Here is a 22045-nt window from a genome sequence, read left to right on the forward strand (position 1 = left end):
GAGAACACCCGTAAAATTTCAAAATGACAGTTTGATTGTATATTTCAGTTTCTTTTATAACAATTATTTATACTCCCATGTAAAAACATATATAATTATTATGTTGAAATGTCGATGATTATTTGAATAGAAATTGAAGATAAGAGGACACAGCGTCACTAGTTTCTTGTGATTGAACAAACCTTAAGCAAATCTTCTGTAATGTATTCGATAAAGTTTCAGTGACATTCTTGATTGCTGGCAACCTGGCGTCAAACTGTTCTTGATGAACCTTCATCTTTCAGCTGAGCCGCTCCATCTCTTAGGAGAACATTTCTGATCCTGTGCAGTTCATTGATGACTTCCCCTATCTCCATTCTCTCCGCTGGTACTTCAATTGAACACGCAATGCCAATTCGAAGCACTGAAGCTATACACTTTATAACTCTCGAACCATTCACACTCCGATCATTATCGGTCACTTGATCATCGAGCAGTTTCACATTGATGATATCTGCAACTCTTTCAGGAAATGCCATCTCCACAAAGGTCCGAAGGCTTTGACCGTCCACGAAAATGTCATCAGTGGGACTTTTTCCAGTGAACATTTCCAGTACAAGTATCCCGTAGCTGTACACATCTCCTAGTGTTGACACTTTGTTCGCCATTCCATACTCTGTTTCAATTGAACGATACGCAGGTGCTTTAATATGCAGCATAAAGATCAAAATCTGCATAATTAAGGATATAAAGATTCAGGTTAATTGTGAATAGACCCCATACCATCCCCTGTGTTCTGTTATCGCGATAGACCTCCTCAGTGTAAAATAGTAAAAAGTTCACTTAGGGAGTCTTATCTGAAACAATAGAACTGCGGAGTTCAACCGCAATTGGGCGATAGCTTAGGGGGGTCTATCCGCAATTAATTGTAAAAGTTATTACCTGGAGGAACATATCCGATAGTTCCTTTCAAACCAAAAGAGCTTGTTGAGTACTGAGAGGACTTGCTGGCAATTTCTTTGAGAAACCTTGAGAGCCCAAAATCACCCAAATGTGCAGTCATATCATCATCAAGAAGAACATTGCTCGGTTTCAAATCACAATGAACAATAGGTTGCTCACCATAATTGTGCAGATAATCCAACGCTGAAGCTACATCAATGGCTATGTTTATCCTCTTTACGAGGTCCAGTTTCTTTTCATTCTCTTCGGAATGCAACCAATCATATAAGCTTCCATTAACCATGAAATCCAAAATCACGGCTTTAAACTCATTACCACTAAAATCGGTGCTTGAACATGCTGTCAGGATCTTAACAAGATTCCGATGCCTGATATTTCTCAAGGCTCTGCATTCTGCTAGAAAGCTCCTGGATGCTCCTTGCATTTCAAGGTTCAGTACCTTCACGGCGATAACTTTCAAGTTATCGTCATCTTCATGGAGAATGCCTTTGTAAACTTTTGCAAAGCTTCCACTTCCAATTAGATTATCAGTAGAGAATCCATTTGTTGCTCTCAAAAGTTCAGCATAAGATACTCTATCTTGCTCAGTCATGGATTCTGAGTCTAGCTGTTTTCTTCTTGATTTTTGCATCCAGCAGGATGCAACTAGAAAAGAGAAGACCACAAACAAGAGCGCAAATGACCCAGCAACTGATATGATCGCTATGAATCGATGAGAGTCATGCCTCTTGTTTAGAGATTGAGAGGGGCATGCTGTCAAGTTCAGTTCTGGAATCCCTCCACAGAGCTTGCTGTTCCCACTTACATAAAGTGCACTTGTGTTGGTAAAAACCCCAGTTCTTGGAACTGCGCCCTCGAAATTATTGAAAGAGAGGTTGAGATAGAGTAGGAAATGAAACTCCTCTAAAAATTCCGGAATTGTACCTGACAAGTTGTTGTTTGAAAGATCGATGTATTGAATGCCTCTTAAAGCACTCAGGGATGAAGGGATTTTTCCATGAAAGAGGTTCCCGCGAAAGAAAAGCTCTTGTAGCTCTAAGCACCCCCCGAGACTACTAGGTAGTTCTCCAGACAATCTGTTCATACTAACATCAAGCATTCCCAGGTTTCTCAAGTTCCCAACTTCTAACGGTATTGACCCTGTAAGTGAATTGAATGCCAAGGATAGACTGATGCTGAGGGTGGATATGGCAAGAATCTCTTTGGGTATGCCACCGGTAAGGCTATTGGAATTGAGATTCAACAGATTTAGATTCTGGCAATTTCTGAGACTTCCTGGTATGTTCCCGCTCAATTGATTGTAGTCTAAGAAAATAGCAACAAGTTGAGTGAGGTTGCCGAGGGTGGATGGGATCTCTCCAGAGAGCTTGTTATTATTAACATCCAATTCATGCATGTGTTGGAGCTTCCCAATAGAGGGAGGAATTGAACCTGTGAGCAAGTTTGGACCCAAATCCAAGTTCGTCAAACCAATGAGGTTTCCTATCTCTGCCGATATTTTTCCCGATATCCCATTATCTCCAATAGTTAGTAGCTGAAGCTCAGTGGAAAGGTTTGTGATGGAGTATGGCAGAACTCCACCAAGCTTATTAGAGTCTAGCTGAAGAACCTGTAAATTGGTACAGTTGGTCAAACTATCGAGAAAGCTCCATCCACCGGCTTCCTTAGCTTCTAAAAAGTTGTTACCGAAATTTATCCATTCTAAATTCGATAGGCTTCCTATGTTCCAAGGGATTGTACCACTGAACCTGTTGAAGGAAAGATCGATTCGTATAAGACTGGATGCATTGGATAACGACACCGGGAGAGCTCCGTGAATTTGGTTATTGAAAAGGTCTAGTGTTTCAATCAGAGGAAGAGCCTGGCCTAAAGATTGTGGAAGTGAACCCGATAGATTATTATAACCCATAGAGAGGCGAGTAAGAGATGACAGATTCCATACCGAAGAGGGAATATTTCCTGTAAGATTGTTGCTGAGAAGTCCCAATGCTGTCAGTTTCGAGAGTTTTCCAATTGAAGGAGGAATGGCCCCCGATAACTGGTTATTAGCTAGTGAGAGATAAGTGAGAGAATGTAGGTTTCCTATTGAACCTGGGATGCTTCCAGCAAGTTCGTTTGAGCTCAAACTTAGTACTTTCAGGTATGAGAGGTTCGTCAATGAAGGTGGTATATTTCCTATAAGGCTGTTATTGCTCAGGTGTATGAGTCGAAGATTCCAACATTTGCTGAAACCAAGTGGAATCTTACCTGTCAGCAGGTTATCACGCATACTGATGTTTCTTAACTGCGAACAATTAGACAGCGATTCAGGGATACCTCCTTGGAGAGAGTTCATGCTCAGATTGAGATGCTGAAGTTGGATGATATGACCGACCTCTTTGGGGATGAACCCATGAAATTGGTTATTAGAAAGATCGATGTTTCTGAGAAATGTGAGGTTGGCTATGGCAGGTGATATCGATCCAGAGAGACCGAGAGAGCTGAGAACCAACGAGATGACTCTACGAGGGTGCTTTCGGCCACTGCAAGTGATGCCTGTCCATTTGCAGAAATGGATGGAGTTGTTCCATGAGGATAATGATTGTTTAGGGTCATTAGCTAGCATGGACTTGAAGGAGAGGAGAGCAAGCTGATCGGTTGCATGGTTGAATTTTGAGAGGGAAGTGAGTATTAAAGCTGCATAAACTAGGAGAAATGAGCAAAATTTTGCCATGAGGAATTTCTCAAGGTTGTAAGATGACAGCAAATGATGTATTCATTTATGCTCACAAATGGGTATTATCTCTAGGAAGCTTGATCTCCTTGGCATTGATAGAAGAGCGTGGTTTGCAAGTGGAGTGGGTCATTGACCTTAAGCTCATTCAGTGGAAAAAAGAATCTTGAAATTGGTTGGCAAAAGTCCAAGTAGCTGTATATTATGGACTAAAAATTTATATCTAGCTGCTTCAGTCTCAAGAATCAAACACTGTGTTAGATAACCAAAAAGGGCAGCAAATGGTCTGGAGAAAGACCTTCATATTTCAAGGTCATCTCCTCTTGTCATTATTGAAGCCCTCGTCTCCAGGCTCGCTAATATGCTGTTTTTTTTGTGTGATCATTCATTTTTGATTTTTTTTTTCAACATGAGGAAGGTTAGTCCACATTATCTCTTAGGGCTTGTTTGGATTGAGGGGAATGAGGGTGAAGGGAAGTTAGGGGAACCATTCACCTCCATTCACCTTGTTTGGGAACACGTAGGAGGTGAAGTTAATTCACCCTAGTTCCCCTTGGTTCACCCCCTAATAGTATAAAAATTGTTACCCCCCAAATTGGGGTGTAACCAAGGGGAAGGGAACTCCCTTTCCTTCCCTTCCCTTCCCTTCACTCAGTTTCCCTTAACTTCTCTTCACCCCCTACAAATCCAAACAGGCCCTTAGTCCAGTGTATTTCTATAATAATTATTATACAGCTGCTTTATCTTTTATCACCTGAAACTCTGTGTTAAAGTAAGAGAGAGAGAGAGCTTGGGTAAATTTCCCTCGAGTTGAATATTGAGTGTGCACATATATTTATACAAGTAGAAGAAGGTGATGTGTGTTCTCACAACCAAAATGGGACTAAAAACCTACTACTAACACTATTATCAACACCCCCCCTCAAACTCATGTTGGATCAAACAAAGTGAGTTTGTGTACAAGAAACAGGAACCGATGAACAAGTAAGGCCATTGTAAAGAAATTTGCAAGCTCGTCGGCGGATGACACATGAGGAAATAGAATTGTCTTATCCTTGATAACTTGTTGACGGACAAAGTGAGCGTCGATCTCAATGTGTTTGATCCTCTTATAAAATACTGGATTATTAGCAATCTGGATGTCACTCTTATTATCACAGTATAGAGGAGCAGGAGTCGAAACAGAAATACCAAAATCATTGAGAAGACGACGAAGATGAATAATCTCTTTAGCTGTTGTGGACATTACACGATACTCTGTCTCGGTGCTGGAAAGAGCAACAACATATTGTTTCTTACTCCGCCAAAAAATTAGGGAATTTTTAAGAAATATACAATAACTTGTGGTAGATTTCCTGGTAGTGGGATCACCAGCCCAATCAACATCAGAATATGCACAAAGCTCTGACTTGGATGTAGCAGGAAACAGAAGAGAGCGAGTGCTAGTACCCTAGAGATAGCGAAGAATCCGTAATAAGGCAACATAGTGTACAGAACGTGTGGTACTAACAAATTGACTGACAATGCCAACAACATGAGAGATATCTGGTCGAGAGATGCATAGATAGACCAACTGACCAACAAGATGTCAATATCGGGTAGGATCAGATAGAGGCTCATCATCAGTAGAGCAAAGTTTAACATTCTGTTAGAGTGGAATATTGACAGTTGCATCGTCAGTTAGCTCAGTTCGATCTAGAATATTCGAGAGATATTTTTGTTGAGACAGTAGTATACCCCGCGGGCCTTGAGAAATTTCTAGACCAAAAAATACCGAAGAGATCCAAGATCCTTCATGTAGAACTGTTGTTGCAACTGAGATTTTGTGTATTATATACCAGTCACATCATCACCTGTAATGATCATATCATCTACATAGATGAGTAATAAAACTCTGCCACGTGATGTAGTGCGAACAAACAGAGAAGCACATAAAGCTCGCATTGAGCACGACATCGCGAAAACACTCAAACCAAGCGCGGGGTGCCTACTTGAGACCATAAACAACACGACGAAGGAGACAGACATATCCCTGAGGAATATTGGATCCTGCAGGCGGTTACATATATATTGTCTCGGATAAAGAGCCATAAAAAAATATTTTTAACATCCATCTGGTATAAGGGATAACGATGAGCAACAACGATCACAAGAAGAGTACGAACGGTGGGCATCTGAGTAACAAGAGCAAATGTCTCCTCATAATCAATACCTTATTGCTGAGTAAAACCTCGAGCTACTAAACGATCTTTCCGACGTTCAATGATGCCATCAGGACTATACTTGACCTTATAAACCTATTTACTGTCAACTAAAGAGATGTCAATGGGACATGAAACAACATCCTATGTATGTGTTTGCTGAAAGGCCTGAAATTTCTCAACCATAGTCTGTCGCCACTCTAAAAATTGAACGGCCTCTTGAAAGGACTTTGGCTCAACTGTAGTATGAATGGTGGTAAAAAAATTATGAAAGATAGATGAATAGGAAGTAACCGAAGCATATCGTGCAGGCATGACATGTGGGCGTTTGCGAAGAGCAAGAGGAACCTCAGGCGGGAGAGATGTTGGCGCAGTTGCATGGAGGTCAACAGTATTTTCTGGAGTGGGTGTCGTGTCTACGGGATAGGGATCAGATGGTGGAAGAGAAGGCTCGAGTGAGGGAGAGTCAACAGAAGGAGATGAAGAGATTTCAGGGAGATCTCAAAAGGAGAACTGAAGTAAGGAAGTGGGTGATGCAGCTGACGGAGAAGCACGATCAGTAGTGTGGAGGAAATTGAAATCATCAGAAGCAGAATAAAATGGAGAATCCTCTTCAAATTGAACGTGTCGAGATATATGAACTCGACGAGATGTGGGATCATAACAATGATAACCTCGATGTTCTGAACTAATTCCTAAATAGACACAGAGAACAGCTCTGAGAGATAATTTATCACGTTCGTGAGATGACAGAAGAACGAAACAACGACAACCAAAAACGTGGACCGGATCATAATGGGGAGGATGAGTATAAACACGACTATGAGGAGTAGCACCGGAAAGAGAGCTAGATGGAGTGATAGTATAAACACGACTATGAGGAGTAGCACCGGAAAGAGAGCTAGATGGAGTGATATTAATGGCATGAGTAGTAGTGAGAATGGCCTCAGTGAGTAGCACCGGAAAGAGAGCTAGATGGAGTGATATTAATGGCATGAGTAGTAGTGAGAATGGCCTCAGTCTAGAAACGACGAAGAACAGAGTAAGGAATGAGTATGGATCGAGCGATATCGAGAATATAATGATGTTTGCGTTCAGCAATATCATTTTGCTCATGAGTGTAGGGACATGACTGTTGAAAGATAGTCCCATCAGAGGACATGATAGAGCGCATGGTAGAGGATAGGTACTCTTTGGCACAGTCAGAACAAAAAACTTTAATACGAGCTTGCCATTGAGTGAAGATCATTGCAGTGAAGGCTTGATAAGCAACAAGTACGTTAGAGCAATTTTTAAGTAAGTAGACCCATGTATAACGAGAGAAATCATCGATAAAACTAACATAATATAAGTAGCTAGATGAAGAAGGCAGAGGAGCTGACCCCCAAATATCAGAATGAACCAAATCAAATAAGGAAGTGGAAACAGATGTACTGGTTGGAAACGGTAGAACAGTGAATTTAGCCAATTTACAACCAGTACATGACTCAATATGAGAATGAGAGGATACGGGACCAAGTACTCCAGACTGGATAAGACTTTCCAGCCTTTTATGAGACACATGACCAAGTCGTCTATGCCACAAATCTGCGGAAAGCAAGTGTTTGTTGGAAAATTCAAAGAAGACAATTGAGAATATGATTTATTGTATTATCTCTTTAACTAGTTTAGAAAAAGAATGAATACAATTCTCTCAATACAATTTCTCTCTAACTGATTTAGAAAACAAAAAATTACAATTTTCTAGTATCGGATTCCCGATTTACAAAAGAGAAGAAGATCGACCGAGATCCTCCACTTTGTTTAAGTATGGGTTCTTCACGGTAGCGATGAGATACCTCCCTCGACGTTCGTATCGAGTTTTCTTCTCGTTGATGATCCGACCATATCGCTTTGTGGAACGTGGTTGATTCCTCTTGATTGACGTTGAGGATAACTTGTGTGGCAAATTTGAAACTCTGAACGAGTTAAAGAACTCTGAACGAGTTTAGAAGAACTTGCAGAGTATGTTTTAACTTTGATCGAGTTGAGAAGAACTCTTAGAAAGAGTTCAAAAATCCAAGCCGAGTAATCTCAAAGGCTTCAATAAAAGCCTTCCGAGATGATCCAAGAGTTTCTCCAAGTTGCTGATCTCCAAAGCTCCAGATCGAAGATCCTAAAAAGCCAGCCAAAGATCTCTTCTTTGCTGCCAAGCCGAAGGACCCGAACTAAGTTGATTCCCCAGCTATTTATAGAGGATTAAGGGGTGTAACCGCCCCCTTAATTCTCTCCATAATAGGGTTGAATGGGGTGTAACCGCCCCCTTAATCCGCTCCTAAGTGGGGCAGAAATCCCTCAATATGGGGAGAAAACGGTTTCTACAACCGTTTAGCTCATGTTTGACTAAGTCAAACGCTCAGGTCGGCGTTCTGGGCCCTAAGTCTGTGTCTTTCGCTTGAGACGCAGAGTTAGGCATTTGCCTAATGTTGAAACGCAGAGGTCGCTCTGCGTTTTGAAGCTGGAACACAGAGTCTGTTCTATGTTTTGAAGCCGAAAATGCTGTGTTCGCACATCATTATGAATCTGAAATGCAGAAATGAACTCTGCATTCTGGACCTGGGACGCAGAGTTGGGCTCTACATGAACTTTGCGTTTTGAGTCTTCAAACTCTGTGTTTTGTCGTAAAGATGAACTCTGCGTTTTAACTCTGAAATGCAAAATCGAGCCTCAGGAGGGCTTGGCGAGCTTCAGGCTAAGTCCAATGTTCAGGCGAAGTCCAATATTGTAGACGGACTTCAGAATATAACTTGGGTTTGAGAGATATCTATGTTTTGATTTGAAAAGACCGTTAATTTGTAGTCTCTTTTGCTAGAGCGTTGCAAAGACCGTCATCTTGTAATCTTCATCTTAGCTCCTTAAAAATATGAGAATCGTCAGATTGTAACTCCCGATGTTGATTATGAAGGTTGTTGAACTAGAGCTTTCATCGGTTGTTGTGAAGATCGTCAGATTATAAGCTTTATCGATCTACGTGAAAATCTTTAAATTATTGCCTTCTAGAAGTCGTCAAATTGTAACTTTCATCATCGGTGTTTGATGAGGATCAGGTATCTGTAGTAATTTTTAGATAGCCTACAGAACCCCCTCCAAAGTTTTTGAAAGTTCGCGATTGACTGAGATGAATTTTTGGAATACTTTGGATCTCAACTCTGATCTTGGAGCTTTTGATTCCTTGTCATAAAGGAGTTGTTCTCTGCACCCGCTTCTAAGGCATCTTAGTTGAAGAGATTTGCCACGCATGAGCTTCAAAGAGAAACTGTAGCGATGGTACAAGCTACTCACGAGCATAAGCTCTCAAACGTCACGTCACGGCTCACATCTATTCAGCTGATAGGCACGCAAATATTTATAGAGTTTTTGGCAAATCCTCAGCCATCAACGGATTTGATAAGCCTTTACCGATTACCGTTTGAGTCGGGCTAGCATGTGGATTATCTAAGTCCGTTCCACATATAATGTTGTGCTAAAAAAATAAACTCTCTTAGACTTAGTGTTATGATACCGAATACATAGACTTGGTTAATTTCACAGGAATGGACTACCCGACGACGCGTGTTAGGCGTAGACTTATCTCTAATTAGGGATCGATATAAAGTCCCCTATGCCTGCGCTATTAATAATAACCTGTCACGATGTTGAATACGTGGGCTTTTGTTCTTTTCACGGGAAAAAACTAACCGACGGCATGTGTTAGATGCATACTTATCTCTATTTAGGGATCGAGATAAAGTCCCCCAGACGTGGATTCTAGTGTCTTTTTCACGGTAAAAGACTAACCGACAACACGTGTTAGGCGTAAACTTATCTCTAATTAGGGATCGAGATAAAGTCCCCCAGACGTGGATTCTGGTGTCTTTTTTGTGGCAAAAGACTAACCGACAATGCGTGTTAGGCGTAGACTTTATTGCTGTTTCTTCCTGTGTTATGTTTTCACTTGAAATACTGAAAGAAAGTTGGAAGTGCCAGAGGTGTAGTATTAACTTGGCATGAATTTTCACTTAGAGTAAAATTTAGAAATTTTTTTCATTATCACTAGAATAATTCTAGAAAATCTTTAATCCGCTGGGGATTTTATAATGAAAACTTTCTATTCTTGTTGAAAAAGGATTTAACAAGTTCATTGGGGGGTTTGACTGTTAGAGGTGTGATGTTAACCTAACAGTATTTAATGGGCTTATCGCTCTATTAAAGAGAGTCGATAAGTTGATTTGGTCGTCAGAGGTGTGATGTTAACTTGACAGGTTTATGGACCTATCGCTCTATTGAAGAGAGTCGATAAGTGAGGTGTGATGTTAACTTGACAGGTTTATGGACCTATCGCTCTATTGAAGAGAGTCGATAAGTTGATTTGATCGTCAGAGGTGTGATGTTAACTGGACCTATCGCTCTATTGAAGAGAGTCGATAAGTTGATTTGATCGTCAGAGGTGTGATGTTAACTTGACAGGTTTGTGGACCTATCGCTCTATTGAAGAGAATCGATAAGTTGATTTGGTCGTCAGAGGTGTGATGTTAACTTGATAGAATTTTGTTGCGATTAGAGCAACTTTGAGGACTTATCATCCTATTGAGAGGATTGATAAGTGGATTGTCAGAAGTGTAATATTAACATGACAGAATTTTGTTACGATTGTAACAACTTTGAGGACTTATCATCCTATTGAAAATGATTGATAAGTGGATTGTCAGAGATGTAATATTAATGTGATAGGAGTTTGTGTTGGGTCCTTTTGTTTTGATGTTGATTTATAAATAATTTACTTCTAATGTTGTTTGTCTAGTGTTTGTATTTTGTATTTATTCTAGACAATTAATACGCTGGAGGTTGGATGGAATTGCGCCATAACTGTAATACCCCAACCCTTGAGAGGGTGATGTGATTAGTGTTGATAGATTTGATTGGAATACTCATACCACTAAGATGCATCTTTTTTTTGGGAACCCAACTCTTAGAAACTCCAAAGTTAAGCGTGCTTGGCCTGGAGAAATTCTAGGATGGGTGACCCACTGGGAAGTTTTTCAGGGAGCACGTGAGTGGGGACAAAACGTGTTGAAAAAACATGTGGTGGTTTGTGAGGCCAGTCCATCAGATCTAGTAGCGTACCGGCTCTGGGATTCCGGGGCGAGGCGTTACAAATGGTATCAGAGCAAAGCCAACCGGAATTGTGAGAGCTAAGTGCTATGTGGCGCAAAGTGCTACGTCAAAAGGGTGGGAGCCACCTCTTGAGGCCGTAGGAGCCACCTCTAGAATCTCATACGAATGGTACGGTCTTGAATGATTTGATTTGGCGCAACAAGGATGTTGCGAGTTTAAGTAGGGGAGTTTGTAATGCCCCAACCCTTGAGAGGGTGATGTGATTAGTGTTGATAGATTTGATTGGAATACTCATACCACCAAGATGCATCTTTTTTTCGGGAACCTAACTCTTAGAAACTCCAAAGTTAAGCGTGTTTGGCCTGAAGAAATTCTAGGATGGGTAACCCCCTGGGAAGTTTTCCAGGGAGCGCGTGAGTGAGGACAAAACGTGCTGAAAAGACATGTGATGGTTTGTGAGGCCAGTCCATCAGATCTAGTAGCGTACCGACTCCAGGATTCCGGGGTGGGGCGTTACAATAACGATTATATCAAATGGAGGTTGGTAGAATATCGATATGAAGCCATTTGCAATTCAAATAAAATTCAAGATCAAGCTTCATCTGTAACCAAGTTGGGCTATATTAAATATTTATCATCTTGGGTATATTTTAGTTTAGGTGTTTATACTTGTGTGTTGAATATGTTGAGCTCAATATCACACATACACACAATTCTTGATTTTGAGTAATTTTAACAAAATATTGAGTTATTGGTTTTTGGATTTAACAATCATTATATACATCTTTTATTAAGTCTATAAAATTATTTTATAAGGTTTCAAAACATTGTTTAACTCAATAGTCAAAAATCAAGAAGTTTATGTACACATGTATTTATAAGTTTTGTAAAATAGTAAGTTTTTGTAACTACGAAGTGATATTTCAAAAAGTTTTTCTTTAACATGTTTGTTTTCATGTTTATAAATGTTTCCCAAAGTTTTATTAATTTTGGAGTTAATTTGTTATGTTTAATTGAATTTACAAAATCAAGTTTTTATAAGTTCATGTTCGTGCATGTTTTTGTAAAACAGATGAGTTTTCATAAATGAAAAATAAAATTTAAAAACTTCTTTTTCTAACATGTTCTATTACATGTTTATAACCATTTCCCAAAAGTTTATCATTTTTAGAGATGATTTACTATACTGAATTGATTTTACAAAATCAAATGTTTAAGCAGTTTTTAGAATCTGTAATATCTGTTTTTAAATATTTATTTCTCCCAAATGGGAAGAGATATTTCATAAATTCTTTCTCTAACATGTTCATATACATGTCTAGAAACTTCTCTCAAACTTTCATAATGTTTGGAGTTGATTTACCATTTTTAATTGATTTTAGAAAGACAGATATGCAAAAAATTTAAAATCTGTCAAAACTATTCAACGGTCGACTTTATCAGTCGACTGATGACATCATCAATCGACTGATGACATGTTTTTCAGCCTAACGGCTAGTTTTTTCCTGGTTTTGTTTTTGGGGTGTTTTGCCTCGTTTTTTGGGCCTTGGGGTGTTATATTGAGTGCCTATATATACCCATCTATCCCCAACACTTAGAAGACAATCAAGAAGCTTTAAAAACAAGTTTACAAAAGTTTAGTTTGTTTTTAAAGTGTGTTTAAGAGTTTAGTTTGTGAAGAAATTTTCACAAGGGTTTGAGGAGATAACCTTTGGTGTTTGGGCATTCAACTCATCTCCCTCTATCTCTTGTCATTATCGGTGTTTGATGGAGATCAGCTATTTGCAGTAATTTTTAGACAGCCTATAGCAAGGTAGAGCATTTTGGACTTATAGAAGCAACAAGAGAACGTGGACGCATGGACTCTGGAAGGTGATGATATTTCAGAAAATACAATTTGTGTCTCCTTCGACCGGCCCCAACAGTCTTGCTTGTCTGTGGATCCTGCACAATACAAGTATCAGAAGAAAATGAGACTAGTAGGCCATCCATACTTAAGGAGCTAACAGAAATTAAATTCAAACACAACTGAGGAGTCACATAGATGTGACCAAGAGTTAGATGACCAAATTGGTCATTTTGTAGGGTGATAGAGCCATACTGAGTGATAGACAAAGGTTGTCCAGCAACCGTGTAGATAGGGGGAAGAGAAGAAAAAGTAAAGATAAAAGATAAGAGGTAGGCATTACGAGTCATATGAAAGGAACGACCAAAATAAAAAATCCATAGATCATTCATACTAGAGACCGAAGGGTTGGATGAAGAACCAGCAAGACGCATACCAGAGAGTTGTGCAGTAGATGTAAATGCTCTATGCTGAAGAGCATTAATTTGATAGCGAATATCAGAGAGTTGTGTAGCAGATGGAGAGGTGGTATGCTGAAGAGCCGCAATTTGACGGCTAATATTTGCAATAGCTTGAAGAGCCTCAATTTGACGGCGAATATCAGAGAGTTTTGCAGCAGATGGAGAGGTGATATGCGGAAGAGCCGTAATTTGACGGCTAGTATCTGCAATAGCTTGAATGGTAGGGTCTGAAGTGGTAGATGACATAATATTGATCGGTAATCCTGATGCACTAGAGGATCAGGACTTAGGGGATCGCTGATTACGACTAGTTCCTGAGGAATGTAGCTCAGGATGAAGCTGGAAACATGTCTCAAAACGGTGTCCCTCCTTCTTGCAATAGGTGCAAAAGAGCTTAGACTGAGCATGAGAAGCAAGTGCCAGTGAAGAGGCCATAATAGCAGCAAGTTAAAGTTCAAGATAATAATCCTTGAACGAAACCCGAATGTTTAAAGGAGAACCCGAAGGTTAACGTAGAAACCCGAAGGTTAAAATGTAAGAATTGAAGGTTAAATTTGAACCCGAAAGTTATACATGACTGTCAAATCTGAGAAAAAAGAAGCAACCGGCGACCAAGGTGGCCCGAAGATCGGCCGGATCTGATGCTCACGCCGGAGACCTACAACAGATTAATGTCGATGTTGAGACGCTGAGATGGATTGAAACGACGATGTCGTTACTGATTATGAAACGACAAGGCCGTTTGTTTGAGACCGAGAGACAGCTTGAAACGGCGATGCAGTTACTTTGAGACCGAGAGACAGTCTTGAAACGGAGATGCCGTAAATTTGAGATCGAGAATCGATCTTGAATACAAGAACGCGAAACGCGTTAAGAGGCCGCAAAGCGACAATGCCAAAAATCTGGCATAGGAACGCAAAAAAAAGGCGTTAAACGGCTGCTTTCAGCAAGGCCAAGATTTGGCAAAAGAACGCAGAAGCGTTAAAAAAATTATTGGAAGGAAAATAATTACCCTAGCTCTGATACCATGTTAAAGTAAGAGAGAGGGAGTCTTGGGTAAATTTCCCTAGAGTTGAATATTGAGTGTGCACATTTATTTATACAAGTAGAAGGCGGTGATGTGTGTTCTGACAACCAAAATGGGACTAAAAACCCACTACTAACATTATTATCAACACTCTGGTCATCTAGAATTAACTTTTTATTGACGATTGACTGCAAATAAGTTCAAGACAAAGGAATTCTACAAAATCAGGCAAAATTGACAGATTTGACAGAGGACACTGCATTCATCTTAAGGCACAAGTTTTTAACAGTTGACAATCTAAAATCACAAGATTATGTTTACATAGAGATATTCATCTTCCACTTGCTCTCAGCTTATGAGAAACATAGAGCCCAACAGAGAATGCCACAACAGCCACAGAAATAACCTTTCTGTTTCTGTTAACTTTCTCCAACATACGATCGGTAGGCACATAATCGAGCCATTCACTTTTGAAGACAGCCTTTCGAGTTACTTCTGATTCTTTCACCTCCTTCGGCATGATCAAGAAGAGAATCCCATCCTCGAGTCTCGTAAAAATCTTTTCATGGACGACATCTTGAGGCACAATGAAAGATTGATCCAAGTTGACGTACTTGCTTACAATTACATGTTTTTTGCCCTTGACTTGTATCCTCCCGTAGTTCTCAACGTGCACCCTGATATCTTCTTTCTTGAAACCTTCAAATTGTTTCTCATAATGTATTAGTGGATACTTAATTATTCTTATTTTTTTCAGTGAATTTGGGTGGATACTTAATTATTCTTATTTTTTTCAGTGAATTTGGGTTTCATACGCATGATGGTAATACCTGGCAAATGAATGAGGAGAACATGATTGGAGAGGTCCTGAGTCCATTCGACCAATGGCGCGAAATCTTCATCCATCGTATGTTGTTCTTCCAAGTAATCTAAAAGGTTATGGATTTATGCTTTGTATTTGTATTTGGTGGGAAATGCTTGGCTCATACCAAGGCTGCCTTTTTTTTATAAAAAAAAAATATAGTAAGAGGAAAGTAGAATTCTTTTCTTTTCCTAAGCTCAAAAGGTTGCCTCTTTGGTTATTTGATTCCTTAGCTTCTCTGTTACTTTGTGCAAGGGTAAGGTCTGACTTGTTGTAGGATGATTATTACATGTAAAATGAGATTTATTCCAAAATCAATTGTGCGCGCGCACGTGTCAGTGTGTCAGTGTGCATTCATAATTACCTCTCAAATTGTAGCCAACATCACACAACTACGCAAGGTCACGACACCATAAAGGAACCTCTCTATCATAATCCACAAGCAAAGAATAATTTGCAAAACTCTTTAGTAATATAAATAACCAGTACATGAGTGACTTCCTCATTGTAATATACCCATGTTTGCACAATGGGGGGAAAAAGAAATAGAAAAAGGAGAGAAATCGACACACAGAAATTATTTAAATTTTATTTAGAAGAACACTGTCATTAAGGAACAAGATGTTACAGTCCCTAGTTCCCGCGTGTAAATATACAAGAAATCAAGGAATATGTAGGCAAAAGGAACATAGAACATCTTGATGCTATCCTGATGCTAATGATGTACACTATCAGTTCAGATGGCAGCATCAGAAAGTTGCAATTTCTCCAGTGATCTTCAACACAAATATTGGGCATCATCAACTTAAACCAAACTTTCAATCCACAAGCTCACCACATAAGCATGAATTATTCATCATATTACTTGAGTTATTCATTGGCTTTGTCCGATTCTTTAAGCTTCTATAGCGAGTGCCAAGCTTCCTGACTTTGCAACAATTTTGTGAACTACATGCAAAACAAAAACAAAAACCTTAAGATTAAAGAGGGATAGAGAACACGGGCATGCACACAGAGAATATAGAGGATAGAAGGAGACCTGGGATGCCTTCAAATCTAGTTCTTCCCACTCTGAGCATGCATTAGATCCGTTAACAATCCCGACCCCAGCATAAACTATTGTGCTAAATCCCTAAAACTCAGTTAAAGAAAAATCATCAGTTAAATTGAATCTAATTTTTTATGCATAACAGGTCTAGAATACTGAAGGTTATGTGAAGGAGTTATAGAAAGGAAGAACAAAACAAATAAATCAGCTAAGACAGAGGAATATGCATAGCAACTGCTTACTCAGTGTATTAAACGCAGGAATCAAAAATACTAACAATATCATTAATGAAACTTATATTCAGTGATTTTAGCATTCGGATATAATTTTCTCAACTATCAAGCACCATCTGTTACTGTAAGTAAAGGTCATTATATGAAATCTAACAAAATGGAAATTGTTAAACATCAGCTATGCATCATGTAATAAACAAATATATCTGAAAAATGAGATTATAGTGAAAGCAAAACTAGATACATCTGCTTTTAGCAAGTAAAGAAGCATGCTTGTTTTACCTTTCCCACTAAAGCTGATCTTATACCAACAGCAAACTCGCTTTCATTTCCTCCGAACCAGCCAACAGGCCCAGCATACATTCCTCGATCAAACTTTTCTGCAACATGGATTCATTGCTCATATTAGAATGCATAGACAAATTCCTTCTTTTATCAGATTTGAAGTAACAAGTTGAAAGTAATGACCAGTGTAAACATCCATAATTATAAGACAGGAAATTTCTGCATAATGCTAACGAGATACCATTTTCTATTATAAATTGGCGCGCCTCTTCTCTTGGCAATCCACATACTGCAGGAGTTGGGTGAAGGGATGCTAAAATGTCAAACTGCAAGAAAAAGTTATCTCATATTATAGATTTTACAATAGGGAAATATAAGGTTCTACAAAGAAAAAAAATCAAATTGATGTATAGAAAACAGGGTCTGGAAATCTCAGTACCAATATTGGTATGGACCAATGATTTACAGCGTTCATTTCGGAAAGTTTAAGTAACTAAATAATGAGATGGTTTTATTATTCGTGTTCATCAATGAGAATATTAACTTCAGCAGTAATAACTCGATCACAGTCCCATAAATCTCAACTAAATTTCTATCTAATTTATATCTTGAAATAAATATTAGTCCTAAAATTTTAATAGAGATCGTACACCAATTCTGTAAACATCATGAAGAGCAAACTAGAAATATAACTACACGACACTAAGTAGTCTAAATTTATTGCAATCCAACTTTCTACTATTTCACATATTAGAATTACCTCATGATCTTCGCTCCTTAATTTTCCTGATAATTGTGCAGAAAGGTGTTGAACCCTAGGAAGCTTCCTGATTGCTTTGCTTGGCTCCACAACTACACCACTGCAAATAGTCTGCACAAAGATAATATTCAATTGAAAAACAATAACTATCAAAGTAATAGTAATAAATAAATAAAAAGACTAGAAGATTTGCCGTCAATAAGAGTGAAAGTCTGCGCATCAATGTTGATTAAAATTTAACAGTCCTTGAACTTGCCTTCATCTTTCTTCTAATGCTCTCTCGTACAATGGTAAATTCGGCATCTTCCTTTGGGCTGTGACAGAAAAAATTAAACCAGTGTGTGCTCAGGCTCCAGCATTACATCATAAGGGGAAACAAAGAAAAGAAATTTATGTGGCAAAACACTAAACCTATTGTATATTATTTAGTTATCTTAAATATTAAAGAAAGAAGAAAACCTGGAAAGTAAATCATGTTCAATCTGAAGATCTTCAATCTTGGTTAGACCTCTGGCACGGGTTCCAGCCACAGCTTCACTTGATACATTGAGGAACTTCCGATGAAATAGTTGCTCGGGCTATTAAGAATATTTGTTTAAGATAAAGCTTATATCTAGAACTTAGTCTCTACTGGCTCTTACTACAAGTTATCTATATGATGAAACTCTCTCTTGAAAATAATGATGCCTCCCAATTGTACAGGTTTAAGGTCATTCCGTAAATTACACTGTGATGTTAATTAATTTCATAGGAAAACTAGAATGTAATAAAAAAATTTGGTATATATAAATTGCACAGCATGGGATTAAGTGTAGAAATCAAAGATGGCAACTTTGAAATTAAAGTCAATTAGAATACTTGGGTAGTAACATTTTTTTATTGATAGAGCCATGCAGCACCATTTACTACATTTTAGGATATTTTACCGTTTTTTGAAAAACAAATGTATGACATCTAAAACATACATACAGTGTTCCCAATGAACGCCGGAGAATCTGGTGGCTGAATATAGAACTGATAGGAATTTTGACCTTCCATCTGTTCAAAATAATATAATAAATTATTATGATCCAGTATAAAATCGTTTAACAAAATAAATGCAGCAAAAAAAGGAGAAAGCCAACCTGCAAACAAGCTAACATTGATATTGGATCCATGTTTGTATCCGTAGCAATATTACTACATCTTGCCAATACAACCTGGATAAGAACTCAATGAACCAAAATATAACAGAAATTAAGCTTTTGATATTATGACAAACATAAATCCTGGTTTGAAAATATTAATTTGAAAAAGACGAGTACAGATAGATCAGAAAATTCAATCAAGGTATAAAGTAGAACGTGATAAACAAATACGTACCTTTTTCAGATCTGAGTTTCTTCTGTTTATCATCTCTAATGCTTTACTAACAGTAACATCCCAAGTTATTTTGGTAGGGACATGACTGCAACTAACGATGGCTGTTTTTTGGACCGACTTCCTTAACTTATTAACATATGGAGATATCTGCATTAAAGGAATAATAATTGATATTCATAATCACTGTGTTGATTACTGACGAAACTAGAGAATTTTTCATGAGAAAACAATTTTATCACGTGTAAACCTGATGAACTCTAGCTCGAAGACCATCCATTGCATTTTGCCATGACCAGTGAAGGTTGTCATCCCAAGCAATAGTGGTAGCAAGCATGGAGCTATCTTCAAGCTCATCAAACTCTACCTGTCATTAAATCTCTAAAAGAACGTCACATAAGTTTCGATGAATAGAAGCAACAGCGATCAATAAAGTGCTCTAGGAAAAGAAATGGTGTACCTGAGGAATGAGAAAGTAAAAGGAACCAAAATCCTTCCATTCAGAAGAAACATCTGTCTTTGCATCGAAACGGATGCCTCCATAGGCACGAATTAGAGGGCTACCTTTAGAGAGAAATCTTCATGAACAAAAGGAAAAGAAAGTGGAGTCAGCATTCTATGCAGGATTTTTTTAGTCAACAAAATCTTCAGGTCTGCCCGACCTGCGAGAAGTTCCGCCTAAAACGGTGTCAGGATTCTATGCAAGAACAATTGTAGAATGTAAAGATAACAAGCATGCTCTTTTTAAGCAAGGTTTGGAGTATTGACTGATACTGATGTGTATCAGTTACATGACACATACTGTGTCAATTTTTAAGCCATATGTATAAGAGGTTTGAAGTAGTAGAAGTTGATTTGATATGATTATACTGGAAAGAAAATAAAAATGAAACAAATAAAAGGAAAGTTGGACCTTTTTTTTTTTTTGAGTAACTGGAAATCTGCGATAAATGTGTTTCATTCATAGATGACTAATTCAAAACTCTAAAAGTTGATACCAAATATGACGAATTAACAACACAACCAAAACCAAGATTTGAAAAGTTGTTTTGAGTATAAGCAGATACAATAGTACACTTTCTGGTTTTGAAGATAACTAAACGTAATTGCTAGATGTAGTGAACAATAACAACTATCCCACAGCTGTTCTAGCTTGTGTTAGTTGCAAAACAATAAGAAATTCAATATCGGCAACTATTAGGCATCATAAATTTTTTAAAAGATACTATAAAACCATAGACTTAGTAAACTGAGCTCTAGTTTCATGAATCATAAAGAGAAATGAAAGATGACAATGCAGAAGAACTCTCAACTTTATTTTATTTTTTAAACTACCTTTTAATGCACCTCCAATCTTGTAGCGCAAACTGATCAAATCTCTGGAAGAACACAGCGGAGCCCACACCGGCGACACTGATCAGCTTATGATCCTTCGTGCTGTAACTGAAACTCCCGTTGCCTGCTAACCCGTTGAGATTCATTTTCTGATCTCTTCCAGAGAAATAACAGAGAGGTAGATTTTCCTGAGCTTGAAGCCAGTCTATGGCATCAGCTCTCTGTCGTACTGGAACCTGAATTACGTTTGATTGAATCAACAAATATGGACTTCAATTAAAGGATTTTCGAAGCTAACCTCGATAACTGTTTATAACTGCTCAAAGTAAAATTGGAATAATCTTTTGTATTCTGAACTATTATACTTATTTCATAACTAAATTCTAATGGATGAGTGATCTAACTGAAATATATTATGTTCTGATTAGAACCTCAGACTAAACAAATTCAAGACTTAGGTCCTTAGATCAAAGTTTGACTTAGACAACTGAGTTTTAGGTCAGCTCAAAGCTCAATCTTACCTCGCTGAGCTCATGACTCCTAACCAAAGAATGTTTGTTACAATCCATAATGAATCTGAGTTTGAGTGTGAACATAAACTGAGCATAACAATACTCAAAAGCCTGCTCGTTTACTTGAGCAAGCTTAGCTTTTGATTCTAGGTGCCTTCGCCACCTTGAAATTGGGTCAGGACTGATCCTAGCTTTGTTTTAGGAAAAATTCTTTAAGGACCCAAAATATGGGACCAATAGGGGGACAAGTGAGGTGTCTCCCTCCTATTAGATAATGAGTTGGCTATCATTAATGATGGCCAACTCATTATCCAATAGGAGGGGGACACCTCACTTGTCCCTTTTATTGGTCTCATATTTTGGGTCCCTGTAGCAAAGCTCTTGTTTTAGACTAAACTAGATTTGTTTTGGTCCAAGAGAGATGTGATCCAAAACAAAACCATTAGGTGCCGTTTGGCAAAGGGGATAGGGGGGAAGAGTTAAGGGGAAGTACTAACTTAATTAACTCGTTAAGAGGAATGATTAACTTAGTTAACCCTTTATGAGAGGGTAAAAATAATTTTATTCCATTTTAACTTGACAGTCAAGACGAAGGGTTAAGTTTTTTTTGTTTGTGAAACAAAGAAGAGTTAAGGAGGTTAATTGCCATAAATACTCTAAATTATATTCTTTTTTAATTTTTCATTTCTTATTTTTAGAGGGAGTAACTCTTTAACTCTTCACCCTAGGCAGACTTATTAACCCCTCTTAACTGAGTGGTTAAACTAACTTTAAACCATGTAAAAGGTTTGTTAATGGTTAAAAAGGGGTTAAACCCTTCTCTTAACCCCTTGCCAAACGGAGCCTAAGAATTTCCCCTTAGAAAAATTGGGCAAATATCAGCCTAATTTTATCCAAATACATACCTAGGCTCACGCCCTCCCCCCCCCCCCCCCCCCAACACACAACACACACAGCAAAAAAAAAACCCCAACCCCAGAACTAGATCAGGATCAAATCTGACTTATTTTGAGGAGTTGGTTTTAGATACGAACCCTTATCAAGCTGGTATCGAACTCCGTAACTAGTTATTTTTAGCTAACACCAAAAAGTTAACTGCATGCAAAAGCAAACCAGGCCCAAAACAGGTGAGTGCGTCCTACGAGAACTCATAAATGCATTTTTCATTCCAACTACTCGAACCTATAGACTTCATGCATTTCTCATTACCTCGACCCGGATGATGCCGGACTCGTAACGGGGCGGATCCTCACCCAATGCAGCGATTGCCAGCTTCATCTCCGCGACCGCGGATTCGGGCGTGGACACAGTGGGCAACGTTCGGGTCT

The 22045-nt window shown here is 38.5% G+C and overlaps 3 protein-coding genes across 3 annotated transcripts; all 3 read right to left on the bottom strand.

Annotated features, from left to right (window-relative positions):
• On the bottom strand, positions 105-3676 carry LOC109820176 (receptor kinase-like protein Xa21). Its single transcript, XM_020386277.1, has 2 exons — positions 922-3676; positions 105-655 (listed from the first exon to the last, which is right to left on the bottom strand). The coding sequence occupies exons 1-2, from the start codon at positions 3653-3655 to the stop codon at positions 252-254; spliced, it is 3138 nt and encodes a 1045-aa protein (XP_020241866.1). The 5' UTR covers positions 3656-3676; the 3' UTR covers positions 105-251.
• LOC109822566 (17.6 kDa class I heat shock protein-like) lies at positions 14586-15347 on the bottom strand. The gene is made up of 2 exons (XM_020388780.1): positions 15154-15347; positions 14586-15022 (listed from the first exon to the last, which is right to left on the bottom strand). Exons 1-2 carry the CDS (start codon positions 15227-15229, stop codon positions 14655-14657), a joined length of 444 nt encoding a protein of 147 aa, XP_020244369.1. The 5' UTR covers positions 15230-15347; the 3' UTR covers positions 14586-14654.
• Positions 15741-22039, bottom strand: LOC109820561 (isochorismate synthase 2, chloroplastic-like). The gene is made up of 14 exons (XM_020386718.1): positions 21927-22039; positions 20206-20441; positions 19331-19448; positions 19121-19237; positions 18874-19020; positions 18636-18710; positions 18481-18549; positions 17971-18089; positions 17768-17825; positions 17512-17622; positions 16993-17077; positions 16749-16846; positions 16225-16317; positions 15741-16133 (listed from the first exon to the last, which is right to left on the bottom strand). The coding sequence occupies exons 1-14, from the start codon at positions 21993-21995 to the stop codon at positions 16089-16091; spliced, it is 1440 nt and encodes a 479-aa protein (XP_020242307.1). The 5' UTR covers positions 21996-22039; the 3' UTR covers positions 15741-16088.

The sequence above is a fragment of the Asparagus officinalis genome, chromosome 8 (assembly GCF_001876935.1).
Source record: "Asparagus officinalis chromosome 8, Aspof.V1, whole genome shotgun sequence".
In the NCBI taxonomy this organism is placed as follows: Eukaryota; Viridiplantae; Streptophyta; class Magnoliopsida; order Asparagales; family Asparagaceae; genus Asparagus; species Asparagus officinalis.

What these genes read in the sequence shown, in the direction of transcription:
- LOC109820561 (XM_020386718.1), bottom strand. Translation starts at nt 21,995, where the DNA reads ATGAAGCTGGCAATCGCTGCATTGGGTGAGGATCCGCCCCGTTACGAG. An exon ending in GCATTAGAAGAAAGATGAAG is followed by an intron (nt 17,623 to 17,767) that starts GCAAGTTCAAGG and finishes ATCTTTGTGCAG; the next exon opens with ACTATTTGCAGTGGTGTAGT. An exon ending in CCAATTTATAATAGAAAATG is followed by an intron (nt 16,847 to 16,992) that starts GTATCTCGTTAG and finishes TCCATGTTGCAG; the next exon opens with AAAAGTTTGATCGAGGAATG.
- LOC109822566 (XM_020388780.1), bottom strand. Translation starts at nt 15,229, where the DNA reads ATGGATGAAGATTTCGCGCCATTGGTCGAATGGACTCAGGACCTCTCC. An exon ending in TCTCCTCATTCATTTGCCAG is followed by an intron (nt 15,023 to 15,153) that starts GTATTACCATCA and finishes AACAATTTGAAG; the next exon opens with GTTTCAAGAAAGAAGATATC.
- LOC109820176 (XM_020386277.1), bottom strand. Translation starts at nt 3,655, where the DNA reads ATGGCAAAATTTTGCTCATTTCTCCTAGTTTATGCAGCTTTAATACTC. An exon ending in TATCGGATATGTTCCTCCAG is followed by an intron (nt 656 to 921) that starts GTAATAACTTTT and finishes CAATTGAAACAG; the next exon opens with AGTATGGAATGGCGAACAAA.